Source organism: Nestor notabilis, unplaced genomic scaffold (genome assembly GCF_000696875.1).
Source record: "Nestor notabilis isolate BGI_N333 unplaced genomic scaffold, ASM69687v1 scaffold3146, whole genome shotgun sequence".
Taxonomy (NCBI): domain Eukaryota; kingdom Metazoa; phylum Chordata; class Aves; order Psittaciformes; family Psittacidae; genus Nestor; species Nestor notabilis.
Window position 1 is genome coordinate 40,175 of NW_009932181.1, and position 27,009 is coordinate 67,183.

The window sequence follows — 27,009 nt, forward strand, 5'->3', positions numbered from 1 at the left end:
GTTGTGGTTTATTGAAGTTATCTCCATGATTACATAAAATCCAAAATACTGTGTCAGTACATGCTGAAATATTTGAAGGTCAAACCTACTCTATATCATAAAGATGAACTGCAAAGTGCTACACAATAACTTACAAAAAAATTATGTAAAATCCCCAATCAATAACTGTGCACATTTATGCATATAAATATTATGAATCAGAAAGAGCTACCTTTTTAAATTAAATATTCAAAAATTAACTGCCAAATTCCAGCTCTGCAAGTTTGCCTTTTCCCTGCCAAAAAAAAAAAAAAAAAAAGGGTTCAAATTCTCACCTCATTTATTTGGCAGCAAATTGCGAATACATAACTGAAATATGTTGATGTTGTCCCTGCAAAAGTGAAGACTAGAATCTGGGCTACTGGGTCAAGCTCTGCTCATGTTTCAACTGACATTTGTCATAACTCCACTTACTTCAGTTCAAATATTGCTGACTTAAACAATTATCCATTGATTTAGAATCAGCTCAATGGCATGAGATCTTATTTCAACAGAAGGAAAGATGCATGTATAAGCAAGAAGTATGAGAAGAAAATAATTAAAAGAAAGTTAAAAGAGAAACAGTAATCAGAAGAGAAAGTTAGTATCTCTCTAAAATAAGACCACATCCACATAGATTTAAGAAGAAAAAAAGGAAGACATTACTAATACTGTTTCTGAGGAACAGCACAACACCTGTTGACGTCTAACATCAAACAGTAACTATGATGGACAGCCTCAATTGCTGCCATCCCTTCCTAAATCACTACAGTTTGTGCAGGACAACACCGTGATACCTAGGTCATCAATAAACTTTCAGTTCCATGTTCCATCCTCTTCTTTAATGGGGGGACAAGAACACATCTTTGGGACAGATTTTGCAGAAGGGAAGAAAGCACTTTAGCAACTGCAACTCCTCTTCCCTGGCCAGTGGCAAGAGAAAGAAAATAGCTCACTACATAGGCCTAGAAGAATGCAAATATAGATGTATTTCTTGACTAATAAGGATATTACCAAAACTTTAGTGCAGCAGGAATAAGGAACTTGGATGCAAGAGACTGAAAAAAACACAAGAAGAAAGCTGAAGCACTAAGATTCATAAGAGGCATAAAGCAAGTAAGTACACAGAGATAGAGCAAAAGAGTCAAGACAGTATTATCTTGACAGAGGGATGGTGTAGGCTGTAAAAGACTACAGTGAAAGAAAAGAGTGTTTCAATGGAAGAGTGAAAATGGATGAAATTAAATGGCAAAACCAGTGAAAAGTGCATACAGAAGAGACAAAATTTCTTTTCTTTTTTACTAAATGTAATTGTATGGGATTAAAATCAAAACATAGCTCAGAAATATAATCAAAATGCACAGAAATGTAAGCACCTATCTCAGTTTTTTGCTGCTCACCTTTGTAGCTAATTCTCAGTTAAAACACTAGAAACTTTATCTTTCTTATGATTCCCTAAACTGCAAAGATCAAAGTACAAACTCAAGGTTTGATAACTAAATAGCATGAAAATGAGTGTCTAGCACTATATCTAAATGCAGTTCCCTCTGCAAAATGCTTATCTTTGCTTAGCTTTACTTGTTATAGTAACTCTCCTCAGAAGAGAACAGCCTCTCCTCTGAAGCATACTGAAACATATTCCAAAGCATACTTCACAGTTAAACATGAACGGTCAAACAGGCCTGTAAGTATACAGTCTGAAGGACTAAGAGTATAGCATTGTTATTCTTGCTTTTGGCTCGGAATCTGCATTCCAGCCTGCTAAAGATTTGTACATTAACACAAACTTCTGGGCTATATTGAATAAGCATAACCTAACTGAATGGCAGTGATGGCACTGGTTCAATACCCAAACACGCTAACAAACAGTACTGCCACCTTTCTGTATGGAGCTCATAATGTCCATCTTCCTGGTAAAGTCAGTGGAACCACATACATAAATAAGATTTGCAGGGCCAGCTCTGCAATTTACTGCTTCAGGATTGAAGGTCATACCCTGAAAAGAACTTAACTTCAAGGATGTGAGCATTCCCACTGAAATCAGTGAGTTTACACACACACTCAAATTAGGCATTTGAAGTTTCGCAGAGCCACTAATGCAATAAAAAATAGAAGCAACTTTGCAGTTCACCTTTGATAAATATTATTTATAAACATCTTTCCAGTTAAGTTCATCAGAAAAAAGTTGACAAACAGTATAACGTAATTTGATCTCAATGTCATTTTGGAAGACATAGTGGGGACAAGGCAATAGGAAAGAGTATGATAGCTTATATCTGGACTTTCTTGAGTTTTATAGCTGCCTCAGGCCTTGGCTTCACCCTGCTCTTGCAAAACCAGCTACCGATTTGAATGTACTTCTACAGTTCTCCAAACACAAACAATGTCTAAAAGAGAAGTCCAAGGGAGGTGGCACTTCACTGGGCAAGAACACTGTCCACTCCCTAATGTGCAGCATACAGCTTCCACAAGCTCAACAGCCCCTCTCTCATCTTTTCCTTATTTCATTTACCCATCCAGTGGGATCTTATGAAATAAAACAAAACCTAAAAGAAACAAAATAAAATGTGAGAAATCATGCTTTTTTAAAAAAAAGTCAAAGACAAATTAAGAATGTCCAAACACAAATTAATACTTGACAATCAAACACATAAACATGAAATGCATTTAAAGCATACATAATGTTAAATAAAAACTGTACATGAATTTATGAAAATGACATTAGTTCTATCTTGTGGCCAACAATTTTATTCATTAACTAAAAATGCATAAGGCATGCTATTCATTTGTCTTTAACATATAAAAATATTCCTATCTAGATGTAATGCAATATATCTAGAATTCTCCAACAACGGACTGTACTACGCATGGGTCAGAAAAACCCCAGTCAGGTGTCCTGCTTTGTGCAAAGGCTTATGGTGAACAAGCCTGGGTGCACAATCAAGTTCTCTGTCTTATGTCTGGTCCACCAACTAAGCGAAAGGAACCCTGCTACATCACAGAGTTACCTAAGTCAGCATCAGGTTCCTCTATAACCTTTGTTTCATGCTTAGCTCTGTGCACATCGTTCTTTCTGCCTGCTCCAAATAAATAGGCTCCTGCCCTTAACATCATTAAATTACTTTGTAACAGCAGAAAAAAGTGGAGCTGGGGAAATAACAGTTAACTACCTTAAAATTTACCATTTCTAAATATCAACAGGAACTTAAAAATCAACAACTAAATATGATGATAGCACTTGGAAACACAAGTAAAAATCCCCGGGTCATATTCTGTTTGAGATGAAGGGGAAACCTATCCCCCAAATGTTACATAACTGTCTAAGGCTAAGAACTGCGAAGAAGGCTATTGTTTGGCCCAACAGACTATAGCATAAATACCTCCTAGAACAGCGTTGTCTTACCCAGTCTGTTGTTATCTGATGCAGTTGAGTTATTATGTACATCACTGTTGACAGTCACCATTACTTGTTCTAATGACATTCGAAAAAAAAATGTGAGAATTGTATCAAATGTAATCAGTAGTATTATTATTTGTTTGGTTTTGGTTATTTTTTTTACCTTGCTTTAGTAAGTTCTCAATGTCTATAAAAAGTGAAAGCTTACCCGTATTCCAGAGCACTTCAGACAACAATTCAGAGCCAAATCTTGATTTGTTTCAATGAATGGGACTTAAATTATCATTTTCAAGAGAAGCTGAATTTGACTATTAGTAATTAAGTAACTATGACTAATTCATTTACATGGCATTTTCTTGCTTGTTCTAACCTTGAGGCACTCTTAGTACTTCTACCCTGGATGTAGATAATGGCACACTCAGAAGCTGAACATGCTAGCTTTAAGCAACCACACATTTCCGAAAGGGTGGGGCAAAATTTCTTTTCTCTGAAATACCTGATAAGGTTTAGTGTAAGGTGGTAAGAAAAAAACAAAGGGAACTGGATAATTCACAGAAAAAATAAAGTATCAGTTGAAGTGAGCATCATTTCAGAACAGCTAGGCTTCAAGGAGGCTGTTTTGCCTAGAGAGGAAGGCTGTAGACTAGACTCACATTGAGAAAATGAGTTTCTTATGGACATATCCACAAGCAGTGATAAGTATCTTAAGAACTTGTAAGGAACACAACATTGTTATTGGAATCTGCGCTCTTACTGAAGCTGACAACATTTGGGTCCTTCTACTGCCTCCTCCCACATACATAAAGCATTTGAAGTGAATTCATATTGTTTTGCCATACCATGAAATACTTAATGAGAGAATTAAAAATCAAAACTGTATCCTTGAAAATTCAGTCCATCAAGCAGTACTAACAACACAGCCCTAAAAGCCTACTGTAATGTCAAGAAAAATGCACAGATGTAAAACTTGTTGACCTTCCTGACTGTATATGCATGTACAAACTCCATATAACAGAACTTGAGGAAGACTGATGATCCGTTTCTGTAGGCTTTTCCAGGCCTTTCTGTAGTATCTTTATTGAGTCACTGTGTTTAATCATTATTTCTTAAGTTATTTTCTGAAGGACGTTTGGTTGTTACAGGTTAGATGGAAAACAAGAAGTATCATCAGGGTTTGCTAGTCTAGAACTGAAAGCTACTGCATGGTTGCTACCTTCCTTCTGAATTTCCTAGGCTGTTCAGACCTCCTTTGTGGAACTTTGTTCTCTTAAGTCTGTGAGATTACGTACTTGCTTGGAGACTAAGTTAAAGGACAGGTAGATGTACTGACATAAAAACTCAGATCTACACACTTTAGCACTAAAGCAAATTACTGCAAATGAAAGCTTTCTGGCCTTCTAGTTTGTTCCTTACCCAATCTCCTGCAATCATAGTGAAATCACATTCCTGTGTTTAAAGTCACCTCTGAATTTTCATTTAAGACTTATTAGTGTACAGTAGTATGCAAGACAGGTAGGCAATAGACCTGTTTATATTCTTAGCTGCATCTGCATGTATATTGGTAACTCTAGTAGTCAACAGTGATGTCTAAAGCCACCAGTATGGAAGAAGCCTCAGACCAAGGACCTAAATAGCCTGAAAGTGTCAAGAAGCCAGTGAGGGAGTCCTGCAAGTCCAGGACTGGAAGGCCCAAGAATTAATGACAATGAGTTTTAGAGACAATAAATAAAAGTCTACCGACTTCATTTGCCGAAATATGGAAACCAACCAGGTACAGTATGTGGAGAGGCAAAGGACATAGAAATACAGAACAATGGTGGGGGGGATACGAAGGTTCTGACAGGACACAGGTGAAATGGAGCAATGAAAAAGGATTGAAATATAAAGATGCAGAAACTGAACAGAAGTGCTTTGGAAAAATGGTTCCAGGGAAAGTAGAAAAAGCTGCAAACCCATTAAGTGGCAAGCAATCTGGACTAATTTGTACACTAGATCTCTGACTGCTTGGAGTCTCTGAGGTAATAGAGGCAAAATATTATGGGCACTGGATATTAGGAAGATGATTTCTCATGTCCTAACTGCCAACTTCTCATCTGGCTTCTCAGAGTTCAAAAGGAGTCAGTTAGGCAGGTTAAGGCAAAGCCTGATTTTGGCTTGAGTCACTGCCAGGGCACTGGATTCTGAGTTTAATATATAGTTTAAGAAAACCCACTGCTGTTATGTAAGCTGCCACTCAGACTTACAGAGGAAAGTACACTAAAGAATAAAAATAAAAGACTCAAAATAAAAGTGGAAGAGAGAAAAAAAACTATCCATCTTTCCTGTACAAGGAATGACAGTACTTCATTCATCTTTTAAGGGAACATTATGTATCTGTCTCTCTCAGATGCAAATGTGTCCAAGACAATAAAGAAAATTATAAGTATTTTAAAATGTAACCTGCTGATACTTTATTTCCAATATTAGCTCTTCGTTCAGAGAGTTCTGAAGTGAACACTGTATTCATTATTAGTCTTAAAACAAACATTATAATGATTTTGCAATACACTATTTTGGGGACATCAAATTTAAGTCCAAGTGCTCTCCCCCAAAGACAAATGTGCTACAGAAAGTGCAGTTTGAATTATGTTATTAATGTAGATCCAGTTGAGCCAACAGTGAGGACTGTTTCTAGTCCTACGATTGGCTTTCTGGAAGTATCTCATGAGGTTTTCAGATCTGTGTCTCAGACACTGGATGACCCATAACTTCCAATAAGTTTACTCTCATTGGGAATTGGACAAAATGCCTTTAAGACTTTTAATAGTTTTTAGCTTTCCTATTCATTAGAGAAGAAAGTATAAAAAGGAAAGTATAATAGCAAAACCCCGTGTTTTAACATACTGAACGCATTCTGAAAAAAGAACCTTATGTAAACACAATCCTTTTTGTACGTAATGAAGCCAACTTTTTTCTCTTCTTTACCCAGTGTGCAACACAGAACTGAGCAGTTAATGGCATCATAACATCTAATGCACTGCCATGTTTGGGAACATTATTGTTGTGGAGATAGTCACACATCCATGGGCTCAATTTCTACCTGTTCCAAACAGTCTCAGTCATGTGCCTTCTCACTGGCTACGCTCCCTACAAGCTTTCATCTAAATCATTCAGGAAGGAAAATGTTATGACATGGTCATCTTCTGACCTTTTTTCACAAAACAAGGTGATAAATTTTAGCTGTCTGAAATCCTTTTTAACCAAACAGAATTTGAAATACTATATTCTGATGAGTTGGAGGTTTGCAGTCAAACTTTCTTGGTCATTACAAACCTGACCTAAACTCTACCAGAGAAAATAAGACTTCTATGTAATGATGACTTAACTGAATTTAAAACTAAGTTTCATATACTCACATCCCACTCTCTACATATGAGTTGCCTAAATTCAGAGTTCATGTATGTAAACCCAAGCATTCAAGGGAAAACACAAGCAAAAGAAGAGCAATCAAAAGTTTCTATGATGTTAAGTCTCATTACACATTCTCTCTTCACCACGTACATATGGTTTATCCTAAGCAGAATGTTACTTTGGTCCTTGATCTAAACAGAATATTTTGAAATGAAGATTAATTAACATTTTTACTTTCTGCAACTTGGAGGAAATCGAACATAATACAACATGTATCTCTGGTCTTTTAAAATTAACAGTGATTTATATGGAGAAAGCTCAAACTGGTAAGTGGAGGGAGAAAAGCAAAAAGATGTAGTTGCGTTACCTAAAAAGGTATTCTTATCAAATTTGTCAGTTTCTGGTTTCAAGTAGAAAATTAAATGAAACAATTCATTCCTAGTTTTATTTGCTTCTTGGATCTGAGCCATTGTACCAAAGAGCAGGGCTGGCTAATGCTGTGGCCAAATGAGGGCAATATGTCACCTTATTTCTACTGGAAAGCAAGGAGACAGTCCTGGTTTCTGGAGAATGTTTGTGGCACAAAGAAGAATGTCTTGCCTCACAGCAGCAGAAGATAGAGTTGTCTGAAGAAATCCATACATTTTTTAGGATTTTGCATATTTTACATGCAGCAGCCTCATTACTGCCTTGTGTTTCAGAGCACGGTAACAAACATTTAATACAACTTTTTATTTCTAAACACTGTTCTTAGCCTGTGAGGCACTAAAACAGTATTTTTCATCCATGTTGTCAAGAGCTCTAATGGCATTTGTAAATATTACTTTTGATACCTAAAGATAAATGCATGGACAAAAGACAAACAAATGAAAATCAAAGATCTAAAACCACAAAGACTTGGACACACTCTTAACTTATTAGAGGCCAAGGATTCTCAAAAAATTCTGAATTTTGCATTAATCTTTCTTTTGAGATCAGATTTCCAATAACTGAATTTACTTAGTAATTAGAAAAAGTAGGACAAGAAGAGATTAAACAGTCTATCCCATGAAGTCGCACATCAAGATGAAGAGTCTTGACCCTCTTACGTGCTACAGCTGCCTACCAGAACAGGAAGGCAGTACACTGTACAATATCATATTAACCTTGGGAATATTTATAGTAACTCAAAACTTCAGAGTTTTTGTTCTCCTTTACAGTTCTTCAAAATTCTGCAGTATCTCAGAAAGATTTCTTTTCTGCTATCACTAGCTTTTCCTCTAACATTTATATTTTTGCTCCACAGATGAGGAAACATAGTTTGTCATTTTATGGATGCTGCCACCTGCATGAGATTTCCAAATGGGCTTAATAAAATTGGAGCCATTAACATTAGTGTTGCAGGCAGCATTCAATCTATTTAATGGTTTGTTTCATTGATCTACAAGTTCATAAAAAGAGAAAAAGGGTCAAACAGAATTATATGTACTTCAGTATAGAACCCTATAAAGATGCTTGCAGTGTGAAATAAGTTAGAACCAAAAAAGTAAAACTTGATCTGTCTATTCAGCATTTTAGATGCAAAAAACATTTTTGGCTAGCAGTTCTGTACACTGCTTACAGGATCACTTAATGCATTAATCTGTTTTTCCTTAGTTTGATTTGGAGTTTTTATTTTACTTCCCAGTATGAGAAGATGTTCTCATTTTCCAAGCAGGCAGCAGAAAATTAAACATTTTCTCAGTGCTCTTAAGGAGAAAATATTGCAACTTTCTCAAGGACAGTCATTACCTTCATGTTTCATTTTACAGTGCTGCTGCTGATGCTGTAGTTGTTTTGCTTGCTATTGATTAGTGAGAGTCAAGGACATTAAAAGCTGAAGCTCAAACCACCAGTGCTCACACTTAGTCAGTGCATATATCTTGCACGACTTCTAATTCAGGGACAGGTTAAAGTGAAAAAGAGAGAGCATGACTAAGCAACTGTTCAGACTATGAAACAGAACGCTGCAGTAACAGCAGTTCCCCATAAACCCCAGTAAACAGACATTAAAAGAAACACAGTTCATAGAAAAGGACATAGCAATTACTATCTGCATACCCATTTTGAAACATGGATGTCTGCAGGTTATTTTACACTTCCTTTGCATGAAACACTGTATGCCTTAGAGATCAATCAACTTACCAAGAAACACTTTCTCAAAGCTTTCTGCCAGTACTTGAAAAGTCAAAGCTGTTAAGAAAAAAGGCTGTTTACCTTATGATATCCCTAGCATTTGTGTTTAATACACTCATTGGTATGCATGTAAAATACAGAAATGCTACTACACAGATACTTATGACAAGTGTCAGTTTACAGCCACAAAAAAGATCAGAGCACATGAAGGACACAGCATAATTTAGTCCTACCCCTTTGAAAACCAGAATCACTGTCAACTTTGAAACCATTCTCTCTCTACCTGAATATTGAAGCCAACTCTACCATCATGTTAGTTTGCATAATCCCAAGGATCAATAGATATTCCACATTTTCAATATATGGCCTTTTGACAAGAACTAGCAAGCTAGTTTTTATATACAAATTAGGGTTATACTGTTGTTTATTTCTGTACAATAAAAGTTATGGTCCTATATCCTATATATTCACTTATAATGGGATTATTTTACTTACTGTTGCCTTACAACAGTATTAACTCCTTTGATCATTACAGGCTCATAGTTGCTACAGAGCAATTCTCCAGCTTCATTTCTGTGACATTTTACCTTGAGTCTGTGAAGCCTGAACACTTCTTAGAAAATGCAAATCCTAATCACTAAGTGCCTGTAGTAAACACTTCTCTTTTTTTTTTCACTTCATTAATCTCAACTGCCTTCCTTTAAAGTCACTTCATGCATTTCCATGTGGCAATTAATGATGTTCCTCAAAAAAAATTGTCTTTTTGTGGTCAGTTATCAGGATAATGCACTGATAACAAGCAACCAAGAGCCAAATCCCAGCTAGCCCAGTTATTTTTTTGCTCCATAAAATCCTCTTCTGACAGGAAAATTAAGACATAGGTCTCCAAAAGCCCTGCTAGTTATCTCTTACCACAAATCCTAATGTCACAACACAGAGAAGAGACATCTTACAGTTGCCTTTCACTGAACCTTATCTACATCAGTCCTTCTCCGCAGCAATACATGCACTTTGAGGGACGAGAAGGATGTGGTATGGGATGGTTCCTCACCAACCTTGCAGTCTGGATTTATACTCCTAAAAAGACATCTAAAAGTCTGGCACACATTTTTCAGACAAGCTTGGAGTATATACATTCAGGTCCTACACCTCTTCCAAATCTCCAGGGACTTTTCTTTCTCCCAGACACTGCAGTAAGATGGAATCACACCAGAGACACTGCTTGGCTGTGAATGTCCCTCTGATTCCTCCGAAACAGAAGATGGAGACTATTTTAAAGGAAAAATACTGCACAACACAGTACTAAATGAAGCAGTTTGAGCTTCCTGTATCACAGCTTCTTGGAGCCAAACCGAAAACAATGTGCACTTACTCCAGTCTGGCCTTGGTTTGCTCCACTCTGTTCTCAGTTTTACATGGACACAAAATGCATCTCCATTCAAAGGAGCACTCTTTTCAGGATACACCAAGGAATGGAGAAGGAAAATGGTCATAGGAAAAAGGAAAGCTCCCACTCTTTGTGTTTATGAATGCTACCTGTTACAGCGCCTTTCAACACAAGAAATACTATATTTAAAAGGTAATTGCACTTAAATTACAGCCAAAAAGCCCCATCTGAAGACTCAGTGACTTTACGGGTAAAAGTAAACAATTTTACTAAATGATACCATGTAATTATAAACTTAATTAGTATGAAATAAATTAGGCATGAGCCTATAATGGATACAATGTTTAGTTACTTATTGCCATAGCTGCCAGAGTAGGTTATTAGCAAGTAAGTGAATAGGACTGTTCTCTTACTTAAAACTGTGTTCCTGCAACTGGAGCTGCTGGCAGACAGTATACTATATATATCCTGTTTGAATCCTGTTTGTCTGCTACCACTGAGGCACTAGGAAGAGAACTTACGAAGCTCTGTAAACAGCAATGGAAATATCCTTTCCCTCTCTGTGTATGTGGAACAAAGTCCCATTCTCTTACCCAAAGAAAACCACTCCCAAACATATTACTACCATGTAGCTCTGTTAGGGACAGAACAAGAAAAGGAATGGTGCTATCACTCAGTTATTTCTGTAGCATTGCCCAAGTGCACCTTCTGAATTTCACTCTTTCTACAGAGAGAATTAACTAAATGCACTAAATGCATTTGAAATAAGAGATATTTCTTTTGCAGTAAGAGAGACTGATATTTACTTGGTGACAATTCCCCCTAACGGCACTGTTTAAGAAATCCAAGGTCCTTGGATCTCTTTGCCTTTTCAGTCAATAAATAGCCAAACCAATATGCCTGACTCTCCTTTAGTCAGGCAAACAGAATGACTGCCTACCTTTGGGCTCCAGAAACCAAAGAGGTCCCAGCCTGCAACAGTCACAGGTTAGGAGTCCCTGGAACCAGGCAACGCTTTGGCCACAATGCTGCCAGCATTGGCCAAGGTGGTGCTCTCCACTTGTGCTACTGCCACTGCAGAAAGAATCAGCAATAGGGCTTAGACCTGCTTTCCTCTCCTGAGAAGGGGTTCCCATCTCATCCCCACCTCCCCAATTGCCTCCCAGAAAATAAACTAAGACTTACTTAAGAGCAAGGCTGCTGCAAAGTAGAGCCTGAATGACTCCACCCCATCAGAGCAAACTTGTGTATTTAGATGGGGAGCAGACACACAAGATACAAAGAGTAGTTAACAAGCCAAAAACTCTTTAGTGTAAATGGGATGTGCAAGATTAGTTGCTTCCAGGCCCATCTACTAAGCTAAAGACTTCAAAGACAGATAGACTTGGGGCACATTTGTGCCAGTAAAAAAAAGGTCACAGCCCAGGCTTGAGCAAGGGTGTATCTTCTTTTTTATCCACAATTATTTAATCTGTATTGAATTAAGGTATCATTTTGGCCCAAGATAAATAACTCTTTCCAGTTTCAAAGGAGAGCATGACTCAGGAATTATTTACAATACACAGTATATATGAGGCCACCTTATTTGAGGGATGAAGGAGAAGGGTTTTAAACATATGGACATGATCGATGCCTGTCCTTAAGGGTCAGAGAACACACCCTAGCCCCATTTTCTTTGACAGCATACTGGAAGCCTCAAACACTGCTGTGCTTTGCCCCAGAACTGAGTGAAATTATACAGTACATGCAAACCACACACTGTGCCCACTCTCCAGGGAGATCACTTAACAGATAATACAGAATTGAGTTATTTCTGATAGTAGAATGAAAGAGGTGACTCTTACGTGAAACACATGCTAGCACTGCAACTGGTTAAATCCCTTTCCAAATAACTGTATGAATTTTGTTAATGTAGAACACAGAACCCTGGTATTTGGCTGCTTTTAATTATTTTTGCTTGGTGCCATGAATCAATATTGATGGAACAGAAAGCAATTTTTGACATTCTGTCTGAAAAAAGTATTAACAGGTTCTTGAGAGTTCTTGTAATTTTACTCTTGTCTGGACCAGAAAATAAGACAATGATTGCAAACATGTTAGCAAATTAAAAAAATCAAAAAACAAAAGCAAACCACAAAACAACACCCCCCCCCAAAAAAAACCCAACAAACTGCCCCTCCCCAACAAACAAATAAAAAAAACCCCATTCATCTGAAGACATCAGTCTAAACATGGTATTTGGGACTTTTCCCTAGATATACAGCTGGGTTTGCTTATACCGAATGAATTCTTACCAACTGCTTCACAATGTATTTGTAATGAGCAAGTTATATTCTCACACTGTTATTTAGTCCATCCCAATTTATCATGTATTTCAATAGAATAAAATCCCTTTCAAGTCCTGTTCAAAGCCCTGACATTTACACAAAAAGAATATCCCACATTCATAAGGGAACCTAACATGCATCATTAATTATTCACAATTTGGACTGCATACATATTTTTTGACCAAAAATTTATGTATACATGTACATAATAGGATAGATACATCCCCAAAATATAACTGAAAACAAATTTAGTATTTCACAATGAGATCTGTTCTAAGGATAAATAATTCTGTAAATTCACCAGGCATATTTAAAAACCACACAGTATTTGCTCTTTATAGGTTAGGAGTCTGAATAGCTTTATCATCTCACCTTCATTGTCGCAGTCTTGCAATGAAAGCCATATTTGATCTACCAGACCAACTCCTTTTACTTCACCATGAACTGGAATGGAATGCATTACCATTAATGCAATTGTTAAGGGTTTGGTTTGCAACTGCCAATTCTACTCTTTTTTGTATATCTATATTTCTTCACCAATTGTTTTATTTTCCAACTTACTCTGCAGGAGACAAAGCATCCATTGTGACACTCCTAGACTGTTCCCAGTTCACATTTTTCACAGTTTAACAATCTATACCATGAGGAGGGCTGTCACTATTAATTGGTATTTTTTCAACTAGACTCTACCACACACAGCTTATACATGTGGTTTAGAGCTACAGAAATATGCATAGCTTAAAAATATTGATGAAAAAATCGTAATATCATGCTTTATGATAAGCAGTGAGAAAATATTCTTCAGTCACTGGCCAAATTTTTCTTAGTGTATATCCTTGGTCTGCAAAGATCAACTTAATGTACAGATAGCCCCCATTGAAGTCAAGGGTCAATACTTAGTCATACTGCATAAAGCACTTTTTTGCTCAGAGTTTATGTCTGGTTTTGTGTGGGGCTTTTGCTCTTGCTGGGGATCATATACAGACAAAAACCCAATTAATTAACAGCCAGGTCATCACTTCACTGCATTAAAGAATCCTCAAAAGACCTAACACCAAAATAGCTTGTTCGGCACCTGGCCCTATTCATTGCTCCCAGTACAGAAATTAATCTCTAACCAACTTGCACTGCACAAAGCTTCTGAAGTTGCTGTCTGTTGTGCCATAGACCCTGGTGTTTCCTCACTGCTTCCTGTAAGACAGGAGGTACCAATGTAGCAAAACAACAGGTTTCCACGACTCCTAGTCTAGTCCAAGGTAGTTCAGCATAAGGCTTGACAATGAACATAGACAAAAGATCTGCAAATTCAAGCCTCTCTGTCCTGAGTTTTCACATATCAGTGCTAAGTATTCTTGCAACTTAAAAAAATGAACTCACAAGCAAAGGCAATGGATCTGTTGTCAGCGGACTTGGACATACATTACAAATTCAATGTCTAAAACTAAACATATAAAAGCAAGTGCCAGCCAAATAGCAGGACTCATATCAGCTACTTAAATTATACTGCTTGAAAATTTGTGTAGCTACATATTTATATATATGTATATACAAATTCCCACCAATATATTTCACATGAGTCACTGAACAGCTTTTTCCTTGGAAATCATCTTAACATTAAGGTACTGGTCCCACACAAAAAAGCAATAGAAATAGATTTTCTATTACTAGCATTTTATGAACAGTAAAAAAACAACAGTATATACATAAAACTTGTTTGAGCCATATTAAATATGTCAGTAGCATGAGCAAATGGAACTAGGGATATTCTTTGACTGATTAGTGATTACAACCCACAGGAAATTTAGATCCATTGTGCTCAACAAGCATGATGAACTGTGTTCATAATATTCTACAATAAAGCTAAACTCCAGGAGTTTGCTCCTGAAATTATTTTGATAACTCCAAGTTCTATCATGGCTTTACCCTTCTCAGATTTTCCTAAAATGCAGGATAAGAAAGAGATGATGCCCTAAATTTTGTTATTTTTAAGCCAACATAAAAATTATACTGGCCCAACTTTTTTAGCTTCTACAAATAAATCCAGCTTATTCTAGTCAAGTTAACAGATCTTAAATATCACTTTTAAACTATGAATTTAAATTTAAAAAAGCAGACCCTGTTCAACAATATGGTGTTTAGGTGCATATAAGTAAGGATAGGCAGCCTTGCTCACCTCTTGTTAAAGCATCAAACCTGTATTTTAGCAGGCTTTTCAGGAAGAAAGAAAAAAGGAAAGAAAATGCTTCACTGAGAGAATACTCTTACAGGATTCAAACAAAAGATATTAAGACAGTAAGATATTCTTCTGCATTTTAGAGTGACTGCTTTTGATATTTCTCAAAACAGGAAAGCTATTTTACAGGGACATTAAAGGAACATTGCTTCCTTTCCTGCAATTAAAATACTGAATCTGGTACTCCTCTTAGAATTAACAATATAACTTCAGGAAGGGAGATTAGTTATTGAGTACATAACAAGTTTACTTAGCCTTCACTGAACCAATATCTAAATAAAGGAAAAAAGCGTACCAAAAATATACCAAAAAAAGTACACAAAACCCCGATAAATATTTCTTTAAATATACCTTTCACTTACAGTACTGGAAAACAAATTGCCAAAATGTATTAAGAATTATCACTGTCCACGCAGTGGAAAGGTCCTTTCCCTCATGAAGTCAGAAACTTGATTTTCTCAGACTCATCTCTGTTTTACTAATCTTGCAAAATCAAATATCCGAGATATGCTATACCACTGTTTCACAGCTTTCCTGTCCATAACACAATCACAGGATTACTGGGGATAGGAAGGGAGGGGAAAAGCCCCTTTCATAACTGACACAAAACCATTCATGAGCACAGCACCCCAGTTCCTGGATGAGGGCAGAGCCCTCTCCTGTAATAATACGGCTTTCTGTCCAAGCCTGACTATGCTAAGAGTTACTGATGACAACCTCGATTAAACAAGTAATTAAATCCTCCAAAACACTCCTGTGGTTGGGTAAGGCTTGTGAGAAGGACAGACACCAAGCAGCAGTTATGACCTTGAAAGGAAAGCATTGATCGGATTTTGCCTTGTGAAAGGAAGGAGGGGAAACTGAAACCAACTATCCTGAATCATTAATGAGCTCCCTCAGCATGCTTCTATCTCCAGGTTTTTACATATCCAAGTAAACTTCAGGCTTCCACAATACCAGCACATTTACAAACTACTTATGAAAAGCAGCTGCAAATTCATTCAAGACAACATGAAGTACCTCTAGGCAACAACTTAAAGGTGTGACTTCTTGTGTACTTTAGACTACGTAATACAAAACAAGATATGTTCTACGTATTTTTAAAAATATATATGCATGTGTGTGTATATACATATTATGTTCATTACTGTGAGCAACTAGAAGATGCTACTGATTGCCCACGCCACCACCTAAGCTTTCATTAGTACCCACTGATGAAGAATATGATTTTCCAGTCTGTGCTTCTTTCCTAGGACTGAAGGGCCTTTGAGCATACTTTCTATTAGGAATATCCATTTGTCCCTCAAAAAAGGAGAATTGTGGTGTACTTTTTGGTTTTGGTGGGGTTGTTTTGTTTGGGTTCTGGTTTGGTTTTTTTTTTAATGTTTGTTTGAGTTTTTTAAACAAAAGAAAAGCTCTTCATAGAATGGAATGAAATAAAATTATTCAAAATTTTAATTTTGTGGCAGGAAAAATCCAAATAACAGATGTTTTGTATTGATTAGCACTTAGTGCTAATAAGTGGAGATAAGGAAGCCAACCATTAGATGAGACATAGGAAGGTGTTATGATAATTTTCTCCTTATTCATCTCACATTTCACTACATCCTCCTATTTAGTGAGTTTTCCATCAATACATTCTTCAGTTTTTCTTCTGAAGTCTCCTTTCCTACAAATGTTCTCCAATAGCTGCTAGTAGCTAGACCTAGCAGTAGTCACAACTGCAGCTTATTGCAACTGCTAATTACTGCTACACAAACAAAGCCTCCTTCACTGGTCTTGGTTCATCCAGCAAATTATTCTCTAACTATTAATGTGTTTCTTCAGGGAAGTCATAATTTAGTTTATAGAACTGATTTTCTGATTTCAAAATGTCTTTATTAAACAAAGCAACCATGTTAAAAGATTGGAGAATTATTAAGCTGAGGTTTTTTTTAAAATGTGATCAAACCAAAAGATCTTGAAGAAAATCACTCAAAAGTCAACTGAGCATTGTCAAAGGAGGTGATCCTGCCCCTCTACTCTGCTCTTGTGAGGCCTCACTTGGAGCATTGTGTCCAGTTCTGGTGTCCCCAACATAAAAAGGACATGGAGCTGTTGGAGCAAGTCCAGAGGAGGGCCATGAGGATGATAAGAGGGCTGGAGCACCTCCTGTATGAAGACAGGCTGAGAAAGTTGGGGCTGTTCAGCCTGGAGAAGAGAAGGCTGTGTGGAGACCTCATAGCAGCCTTCCAGAGAGGGACTCTTCACTAGGGACTCTAGTGGTAGGACAAGGGGTAATGGCTTTAAACTTAAACAGGGGAACTTTAGGTTAGATATAAGGAAGAAGTTCTTCACAGTGAGGGTGGTGAGGCACTGGAATGGGTTGCCCAAGGAAGTTGTGAATGCTCCAACCCTGGCGGTGTTCAAGGCCAGATTGGACAGAGCCTTGGGTGACATAGTTTAGTGTGTGGTGTTCCTGCTCATGGCAGGGGGGTTGGAACTAGATGATCTTAAGGTCCTTTCCAACCCTCACTATTCTATGATTTCCTCTCAGACAGATGCTACTCAGCAAAGAAAAGTACACCAACAAGGTGGAAATACAAAAAAAAAAAAAAAAAAAAAATCTGTTTATCATCCAATACAGGAAAGAATAATGCAACAACTTCAGCCACCCCCGGCACACAGCAGAGCACTGGCAGAAATCTATAGCCTGTATCTGCACAAAGGAGTACTCAGTGCTGTCAAAGACAGTGAGTTCACATGTGTAGGAAGTTGGTTATTTTCAAAACATCCATGTGATTAAATTACCTATTTAATTACCAACATTTGCATTCTATAAAGACTAAGAATCTTCCTTAAAAATACAAGGACAATATGGTCACATTGAGAAAGATGAGAATCACTACTTCTGGAATCAAATTCAGGCACCTTCTGTAGGATATAAAATACAATATAAAAAAACACTTGAGTAACAGTGCTGTTTCTATTCTTAATGATACTGAATTAATGTCATAAAATAAAATGCTACCCATTACCTTACACAAACTATATAGGTGATTAAAAATTCCATACTGCAAAATCACACTCAAATGGAAATATAACAGTTCTGTTCACCACAGAAATTCACATTTTCGTATGCTAGCAAAAAAACGTCAAAACAAGATTAAAAGATCACAGGCAAGGAACAAGCAGGCTGGGTAATGATAAGGACATTCATTTAAGTAAGAGAGAAAGAGATGAGCTGTGCATTACAGTGTCAGTCTACATATGAAGGACAATGTGCAAACATTGCCATACAGGAAGAGAAGAATCATTCATAACGTTACAGTTCAGTTTTACATTTTCACTCTACCACAGTGTGTTCCATAAAATACAGGTAATGAACAGTGAGGTGTTTCAGTGCCATGAACTGGACAATATCTAAACGTCACAACCACAGGTCTGTAAAACCTATGGATTAAATCTTTCTTGTAAAAACAAGATGTTAACTAGGGGCCAGTGTGAATGCCCAGTGAGGGGCAGCGCAAAAGACACCTGACTGCAGGACACTGGTATTAGCAAAGGAGCAGGACATCTCTCATAACAGAAGCGTGGACTTCTTCCTCTGGTCCCATGATATTATTTTGAAACATACATACCTCCTGGTATGAAAATCCACACTAACAAACCAGCCTCACAACCATACCAGTCCACTGACTTCAAAAGCTTGATTTCTGGTTGGCAAGAGTTAGAAAGGAGAGAAAAGTCAGTTTCCGAAGCTTTCATGCTGCTGTTACAGAGCTCAGAGCAGCTCCTGGCCCCACCTATGGTAACTGGACTAGGTCTGGCAATCTTTGCAATGTACCTGTCAAGGATGCATTCCCAATAATGGCCTGACCTAGAACAAACTGTTGTTCTGGGACACATCATCTCACTTTATCAGAGTTTGCCAGAGCTGATAACCTCCACAGCTCTCAATCCTCCCCTCCCACTGCCTTGTCTTTTACTTTTACTGGGTAGTATTGCCAACCCATTCCATTCTTCATTCACTTTCCCACTGATTTTTTGCTCCTCTCCATGACATCATGACACCTTTTCAAAGTCAGCTTTGAACCTCCCCCAGATGGATGAGAAATCACATTACCCCTGTTTCTGTCACTCTTCCAACTCACAGAAGTTAGACCTACCTTCCTCATCATAACTACTGCATCTTCAATCCCACCAACTTCTCCAAAACTCTGGCCTTCCATCTTAATCCCTTCCTGCTCGTCTCTTTCTACTCAGTACACAATTGGAAAGGGGTGTGGTTTTTTTTTTTTGCCTTTTCGGTTTGCTGTTCCTTAGTTATACAGCAATGTTTTCCTTTATTACAGCCTTTTCCTTTTTACCCATGTCCTGGGTTCAGCTGTAACACTTATTTTTCTCCTTCTTAGTAGCTCATGCAGTGCCATGTTTTCAACTTTAGTCTGAGAACAATGCTGACAACACACTGATGTTTTTAGTTGTTGCTCAGTAGCTCTTATCCTGAACAAGGACTTTTCAGTCTCTCATGCACTGCCAGTGAGGAGGCGCACAAAAAGCTGGGAGGGAGCAGAGACAGGACACCTGACCCAAACTGGCCAAAGGGGTATTCCATACCACAGCACGTTGTGCCCAGTATAGAAACTGGGGAAAGTCATCCAGAAGGCCAGACGACTGCTCGGGTCAGGCTGGGTATTGGCGCGTGGTGAGCAATGGTATTGTGTATCACTTGTGTTTATTTTTTTTCCCCCTTTCCCCTTCTAGTTTTATATTCTTTCCCCTTGTTATTTTCCTTATCATTATTATTATTGGTGGTAGCAGCAGTGGTTTGTATTATACCTTAGTTACTGGACTGCTCTTATCTCAACCTGTGGGAGTTACATTCTTTCGATTCTCCTCCCCATGCCTCTGGGAGCAGGGGGGCTGAAGGGAGGGGAGTGAGCGAGCGGCTGCGTGGGTCTGAGTTACCAGCTGGGCTCAAACCATGACACCCCACCACAGTTTAAGAAATTCCTTACCTTCTCACTTAGACCCAAAGATCTGCCCTCCTAGTTTCCCTTCTTTTTTTCACCCTTTCCTCACTCTTCTCTATCACTTCTCACTTAGCCCAACTTCTTCCACAATGAAAGCAGGCTTTGAGCTTGCCTTAAAAAAAAAAGTTACAACACCTGTCTCTCAAACTATTACCTATATTTCTTACTGAGCTCATTGAATGAATTGCAAGAGGTTTACCAGGTCTTTTTCTTGTACTATCAGCCCTCTGGCTATGATTTCTCTGGTCTGCATCCAAGACCTTACTCAATGTTGTCCTGACCCATGACTATATTTCCTATTACCCTTACATCCTACATAACATATCATTAGCCTTCTGTGCTTAGTTTTATATGACTCATGATTCAGAGATATTTGTTCTGTCCAAACTGCCACACTCTACACTTCTTTACAAAATGATCCTTGAATTCTTTACAGTCAATTTCAGAACGAAGAAAATAAATTGCACTTTTCTTCACAAAGTAGCAGTCAAGGTGGTGCTACTACAAAAAATCTCCAGCCAACTGTACTACTGCTAAAGACAGACAAAAACCTACACAAAGAACTACAAAACATGATTTTGAAGGAAAACTGAATCTGTTCAGTCTGGCTGCAGGAATCGTGCAAGATTATGCAAAATTCACTTCTCATTTTTCCAACTTTAAAATTATAGACCTATTTTGCATGACTAGCAACGTCTTTTAGTGAAATTGAACAGCAGAAATGTGTCAGAGCTACAATCACATTTCAAAAGGTGAATCATAGCAGCAAAGCCATGAAGTATTTTAAAAATTGACATACTTGTTTTTTCAAGTGACTAAACTATGACTATACTGGACAAATAAAAATATTCAACCACCATAAAGTTCTGTTAAACAAAGCAGAAAACTGTTCTGAGTCACATTTAGGAAGATATTTATCTGCCTGCAGCTGATGGGCTATATAACAAACCAGGAATGTGTAAGCACACAGGAGCACAAATATGAATGTAACATGAATCCCTCAGTCTGTGTAAAAAGGATTCATCAGTTCAGGCTACAACCAGTGCTCGTATCTACCACTAGATAAGTTCCATTTTCTTACTGGCATCAGCAAAATACTTCTTGCTGTACCTTTCATGCTTTCCACACACACCAGCCAATGCAGTCAGGTGCATCTGAAGTGCAGCTAAGGGAACCCTCCGAAATTTCAGTTCCTTAAATTCCCTCTTTCCATAACTTTTTTGTACCTAAGACTCACCTAGGAGAATTGCTTCTGGTCCATACCTTGTCAACAGCAAGTTCAGGAGAGACCTTATCAGCTGGGCTCTTTCCTGTGACCTTTTCTTAAGTCCTGCCATGTTGGCTGGAAGCAGTATTCCAGCAAACATTGATATTTCATCCCCTATTGAAGAAGCTATTTAAGAAACACTCTAAGATGCCTCCCTCATCCAGAGCCCAGTGTGTTACAGTGTGAAGGTTAATAGAGGAGCGAAAGGCCAAGATTAAGTTCCATCTATTCTCTGCAAGGATTTAGTTTCCCATGTTACCATAAAGACACTTTTCTAGATGTACATGGAAGCTGATGCAGACAACTGCAGGACCTCTGGCGCTGCACTTCCCAAGGAAATGCTAACCCCCATCGATCTGAATGACTCCAATTCCTATCTACACTCATTTACTGGCAGGGTAGTATAAAGGGGACATTGTGTAAAAAAAGTCAGGCTCACTGACCTTTTTTTTTTTTAAATAAAGGATGCCATCAGCATACCAACATCATTAGATACCAATGATTCATTTCATGCTGCCCACTTCCTCCTCCCCTTTCCAACCCCCATCCCACTCCCCCTGACTTAGCAAGGACACTACCTCAGTTTTAAACATTAATACAGCTCTTTGACGAGGTAACAGTAATAAATACTAAATGCTGAAGCCAACACTGTAGCTGAGGTGGTTCTTCTTTTTTGCCTCACACTGAAGCAAAACAAACTGTTGACCAAGTTGTTGAACTGAAAGAAAGCATTTCAGTTAAAGCACTTCCATAGCATTGCTCACTGTCCTGCATGCATTTTCAGGATTGTAACAGAGGACAAAGGCTATCAGTAGTAAGCTGCAATGCAATGAGTTGGAAAAAGATAGGATATCTAACTAGCTAACTCTGAAGTATCTAACTTAAATTTAAGTAAACTCGAGAGTTAGGACAGCTGGAATAAGCACTTGGGAAACTCTCAGAAGCCCTGTGCCTTGTACATAAAAAGCAAGTCATAAATAACAGGAATTAATTTAGTGTGCACAAAGTGTGGGAGCTCAGTGCAAAGAGACATTGTTCCAAGGCCATGGTGTACGCAGCAGTTCACACAAACATTCTTTTGTATAGGTCGTGGTCAGTAAGAGCAGTGCTCAGCTCTACACTTAAGCAATCAAAGCACCTGTTTGTAACATCATAGCTTTTACTTAGCAAAAATGTCATCCTGGCTTCTGGGAGCAAGTCAAAATTTACAAAAGTTACCATCACCGCAGCACCTAAAGACTTAATTGCTAGGCAACATCATTGTGACTAACAGTGAATGTCTATTGTGGCATGAACACTTTTCGAAGCACACGGGTCACAGCCAATTGCATAAATACTGCAAACTCACAGTACAAATTCTCTTAGCACTCTTTGGCACCACAAGGGTACAACTGTCAGCCCAGAGCTGCCAAAAGCAAAACCAGCACCGGACTGCTGCTGTAGAAGGAAGGTACAGGAAAGCAGAGTAAGGCAGTCTCATCCTTCTCCCAGGAATATCACCTCTTCACAGTTCAAAGTTGGCACATTTGGGCCTGAACAGTGCAACTGGACAGAAACTTCCAGTCCCTGCAGGAACACACAATGACCTGAGCTCTGGAACTCTCCAAACACACCAAAGGGAAAAGTAAGGATTCCAAGTTTCTTTGTGGCCTCAGGACAGTCTGGTCCAATAGCCTGGAAGTATAAGTGCTCCTCACTTTCTCTGCTCGTTTGCTACCATGCTCCTCTTGTGCGTGCCACATGGCTTGTAGCATATTCCATGTGCAAGACCCAGGTATAGGCTGCTTTGCCAAGGAGTGAAAGGAAAATGCTTCCTCTGGTTCCTCTGCACTCATGCTAGATCACCTGCTGAACGGGTGGATTGTACCCTGTACCAACTAAAAGAAATTCCAAACTATTACTTTGTTAAAATAAAGCTATGTGTACTTATTTTAAACTTTTTTTTTTTACCAAAGCAACAGGGTGCTTTAGAGACAGGCAGAAGGAAACTTTCCCTTGCAAGTCTTCCTGTGTGCAGCAGGCATAGAATGCAACAATAGCCATGTTGGCCCAACTAAATTAAGATCTATCACCTCTGAGAGAGGCCAAAAGTATCTGCCTGAGGGATCACACAAGCACAAAGCAAGCACACAGCCACACTTACCCAGAATACCTTAGCTGCCCAGATTTCATGTATGAGAGGTAATCCCTTCACGCTGTGTAATAGCGGTATCGCTCACACTCACAGCGTCTGAGCAGGGAACAGGACTTGTACCATTCACCTGGCTCATAACCTGCACCCACAGGGCACATGAGGTTTACTGTGCCACCAGCAAGTTACATGACTTCTTCTGGTGGCAGCAGAAAAACCTGCATTACTGGAGCATGCAGGGGGAGGCCATTGCAAGAGCAGCTGCAATGCAGAAGCTTCAGGCATCATGAGAACCACTTACAACACCTGCTTAGCTGGCAAGTTGGCACTCAGAAGCACAGAAGAGAAATTTAGCAGCAGAGGTTATTGACTGCTCTCCAAAGTAACTGAGGGCTGTGAGAGTTCACAGGAAACCTCCAAGGGGATGGCAATGGGCAGAAATATTTAACTGGGTGGCAGCCACAAACAGAATTTGACTGCTGATTTTAATTTCATCCTTGAGCAACTAGAGTGTGAGAGACATTTAACAAATAGGCAACTGCAACAGAGCCAGCTGAAGATCTAGAACATGGCTGTTCTTAGTATATATCCCCCACATGCCACAGGAAAAAGGCAGATAATAGTGTAGCACTAGAGGTCCTGGGAGGGAACATTACAATGGCAGTGTCCAAAAAAATTACAGGAGATCAAGAAATTCCGTTTCAGAAACTATTGTGGGAAAAGGAACGTTTCTCTGAGGTACATTTCTGCTGCTGCATATTACTACAAATCACAGAAATACAACTTTTTGAAAGGGCAAAACCAGAGAGAGATTGAGCCACAAACCTTTCTTGGAAGTCCTTCAGTAACAAATGTTACAGCTGTGGCCACCAGCTCCTGTGCCTGAGCACAGGTGAAGCAAGGGGTTATTGTTACTCAATTCACTGCTTTTTAAGGAGAGTTTCACTCCAAGTTTGAGTGACCATCTTCTGACCAGAACCAAAGTTAAAATTTCTCCTACTTTACAGGGCCATACAGAGCATGTCTCCTTGTTGGAGCTGGCCCTGTCAAATGTGGATGCAAATCCATGAACACAGATGCTCATCAGAAGGGTTACAAATGAACTCCTCCAGCTACAGATACTTCCATGTAGTCTCTGCAGGGGACTTGTGGCAGTGCAGAGATTGTGCCACAACCATAGGCTATCTTCTTGATTCCTTTTACTCCATGAGACCGATAAATTTAAAATCCAAAATGGATCTGAGGGAGGTCTGAGGTCTCAGATATGCCTGCTCTGTATTATCATACCATCAGTGCTCAGAGCAGGCAAAAAAGGAAAGGGGCTGGTAGACAGAGGAATACGACAGTCTGGCTGGCCTAGAAGCCAGGAAGCTGGCTTTCCCTGCCAGGAAGAACCGAAGCTTCACAACCAAGTTTTGTCATCTATCAGGAACACACGAAACACTTTTTAGAAGTATTTCTTGAATGTTTGCATTATTCCACTTTGTGCTCCAGGGCACTCAGCTACACTGGGCAGATGGAGAAACAGTGGCATTAACCTTTAACACTAAGGAAAAAACTGACCTAGAATAAATATTAGTTATTAAAGTCTGTCCTTTTTACTTCCTTATAAAGGACCCTGTTACATTGCTCCCACCCTGCCACATTTTTTACGATGTTTCAAAAAAATCAAACAGAAGAGATAGATCCTCAATCCCACCTTAATTAAGAAACAAAACAAAACAAAAAAACCCACCAAAAAAACCCCTCCAAGAAATATGACTGATTTCATTTTGCTAGATTTGATTTCCCATTTCCATAATGGAAGCGCCATCAGTTCTTCCTGATTTCTGTCACTGGCAAAGAGAACAGTGTTAAATGGGACAAAACAGGACAGAAGACAAAAAAAAAAAACAGAATGAGACACTTGTTTAAAAAGGCAGTTCTGGTTTTTATATGGGATACAGAGCAGGTTTTAGGAGAAAATAAGCTTTGAAGACAGCACAAAATGCTACTCTGAAACAGAGAAGACCATTCCCATTTCACCTCATCACTCATTAATGGGGAAAAAAAGGTATTATTTATAATACATCATCCTTATCCTTACACTGGATTATCATCCAGCCTAAGGACCTACTGTAGCCCTAATGTTTTAAGTAAATAAGTGTGAAAGGCTAAAACAGTGGCCAGAGTGAGGCAGAGAGGCACACGTATCACCACCAGGAAGGAAGCACTGGGGGACATCTCCAGGAAGACAACAACTGGGAACAACGAGTCACTTGGAAAAGGTTTGTTCAGTCACCGACGAAGAAAAGCTTGGGGAATTCACAGGCTGCAGTGTTGGGGCTTCACCAACAGCTAATATACAAAGCTTCTCTGGGTTACAGACATCCTGGCAGATTATATACATGGGGAGGGGGAGGTGTGAAAAAGAGATACAAAAAGGACCCATTCATTCCAATAAAACAATCTTATTTGAACTTTCACCCAGAACTTAAATAAAACACTTATAAAAAAAAGTGTTCCTTTTGTTCTAGCAGCTTGGCTACCTTTTGTCTCAATTTTTCTTAATTCCTGTGAACTTTTGTACTTCCTCACTTCTTCCTAAGCAGCAACAGCATTGCTACAACAATGGCTTTACAGCATTTCTTATGCTGAAAAGAAGAAACACCATGAACCTGGCAAAAAAATCTAGAGGCTTTTTCCAAATATTCATATCCAAAGAGTGTAATGCCATGAGACGGGACAAAAAAACACAATGGCATCTTAGGATGCATTAAAGGAAGCTGTGAAAAAAAGTTACTCCTGTGTGGTTTTGCATAATCAGGCAAGAAAGAACAAGCAGTTTGCCTGATCTGGGGAAAATTAAAGTAAGCATCAGAAAATTTTAAAAATCATATTCAATCTCCAAGCACTTTTTGTTTGTGGAACTTTTTAGATGCACACGTTTGTCTGGAACAAGTGTCCGTTTTTTGTGATTCTGTCCATACTACTTTAAAAGACACAGCTCTGCTGCGGGAAGCAGAACAACAGCTAAAAGGAGAGCAACAGCACAGTGCTCTGTGACAGCCATGCTCAGAGCCCACGGTGAATCTTCCCATACTGAATGCTTTTAGAGCAATGAAACAAAAAAGAGCACTCCAACTGTACTAAGATCTCAGCATGTGCTAATGGAATTGGTAAGTAGCTAACATGGCCAGGAATTTAAAAACAGAAATTTACGAAGCACAGTGATTGTATTATCTACCATTCAGGGCAAGCACAGGGTTTGTCCCACGTGGGGGGGGGGGGGGGGGGGGGGAAGTTAAAAACAGAGGTTCAAACTTCAGAGCCATTAACAGAAATCAAATGGAAGGAAACACATAAAATCCAACAGGCATTGTAAAAGAAGCAGAGCAAAGTCCTAAGCAGCAGATCCTTGTAATCCCCAGTGGTGTTGTTCAACTGAGATTCACATACCTGACCCAAATAATTTCTCTGAAAAAGATGTCCCTGTACTGTAAATAGCATGCAGCCTAGTGTAACCTTTCAGCATTTCCCTGTCCTCACAATTAAGCTAGTATTCAAAGGCCACATAGCTCAGAAAATGTCTTCATCCACATGACACCCTTGTGTACCCCTTTTTTGCTCCTTTGCAGTGTGAGTTAACTTGCCCAGAGACAGGACAAGAAGCAAGGGCACAAACTGAAAATGAAGAAACTTAATTTAAGT

General features: G+C 38.7%; 1 protein-coding gene across 1 annotated transcript in view; it reads right to left on the minus strand.

Annotated features, from left to right (window-relative positions):
• Positions 1–2,267: 2,267 nt before the first annotated feature.
• Positions 2,268–27,009, minus strand: part of LOC104407057 (BDNF/NT-3 growth factors receptor-like) — a 74,275-nt gene continuing 49,533 nt past the window's right edge. Inside the window, exons 11-13 of the mRNA XM_010016235.1 lie at positions 13,046–13,117; positions 3,422–3,490; positions 2,268–2,564 (exon numbers count right to left, since the gene is read on the minus strand). Of these exons, the coding sequence (XP_010014537.1) occupies positions 2,527–2,564; positions 3,422–3,490; positions 13,046–13,117 (179 nt within the window). The 3' untranslated portion in view covers positions 2,268–2,526. The remainder of the gene's footprint in view (positions 2,565–3,421; positions 3,491–13,045; positions 13,118–27,009) is intronic.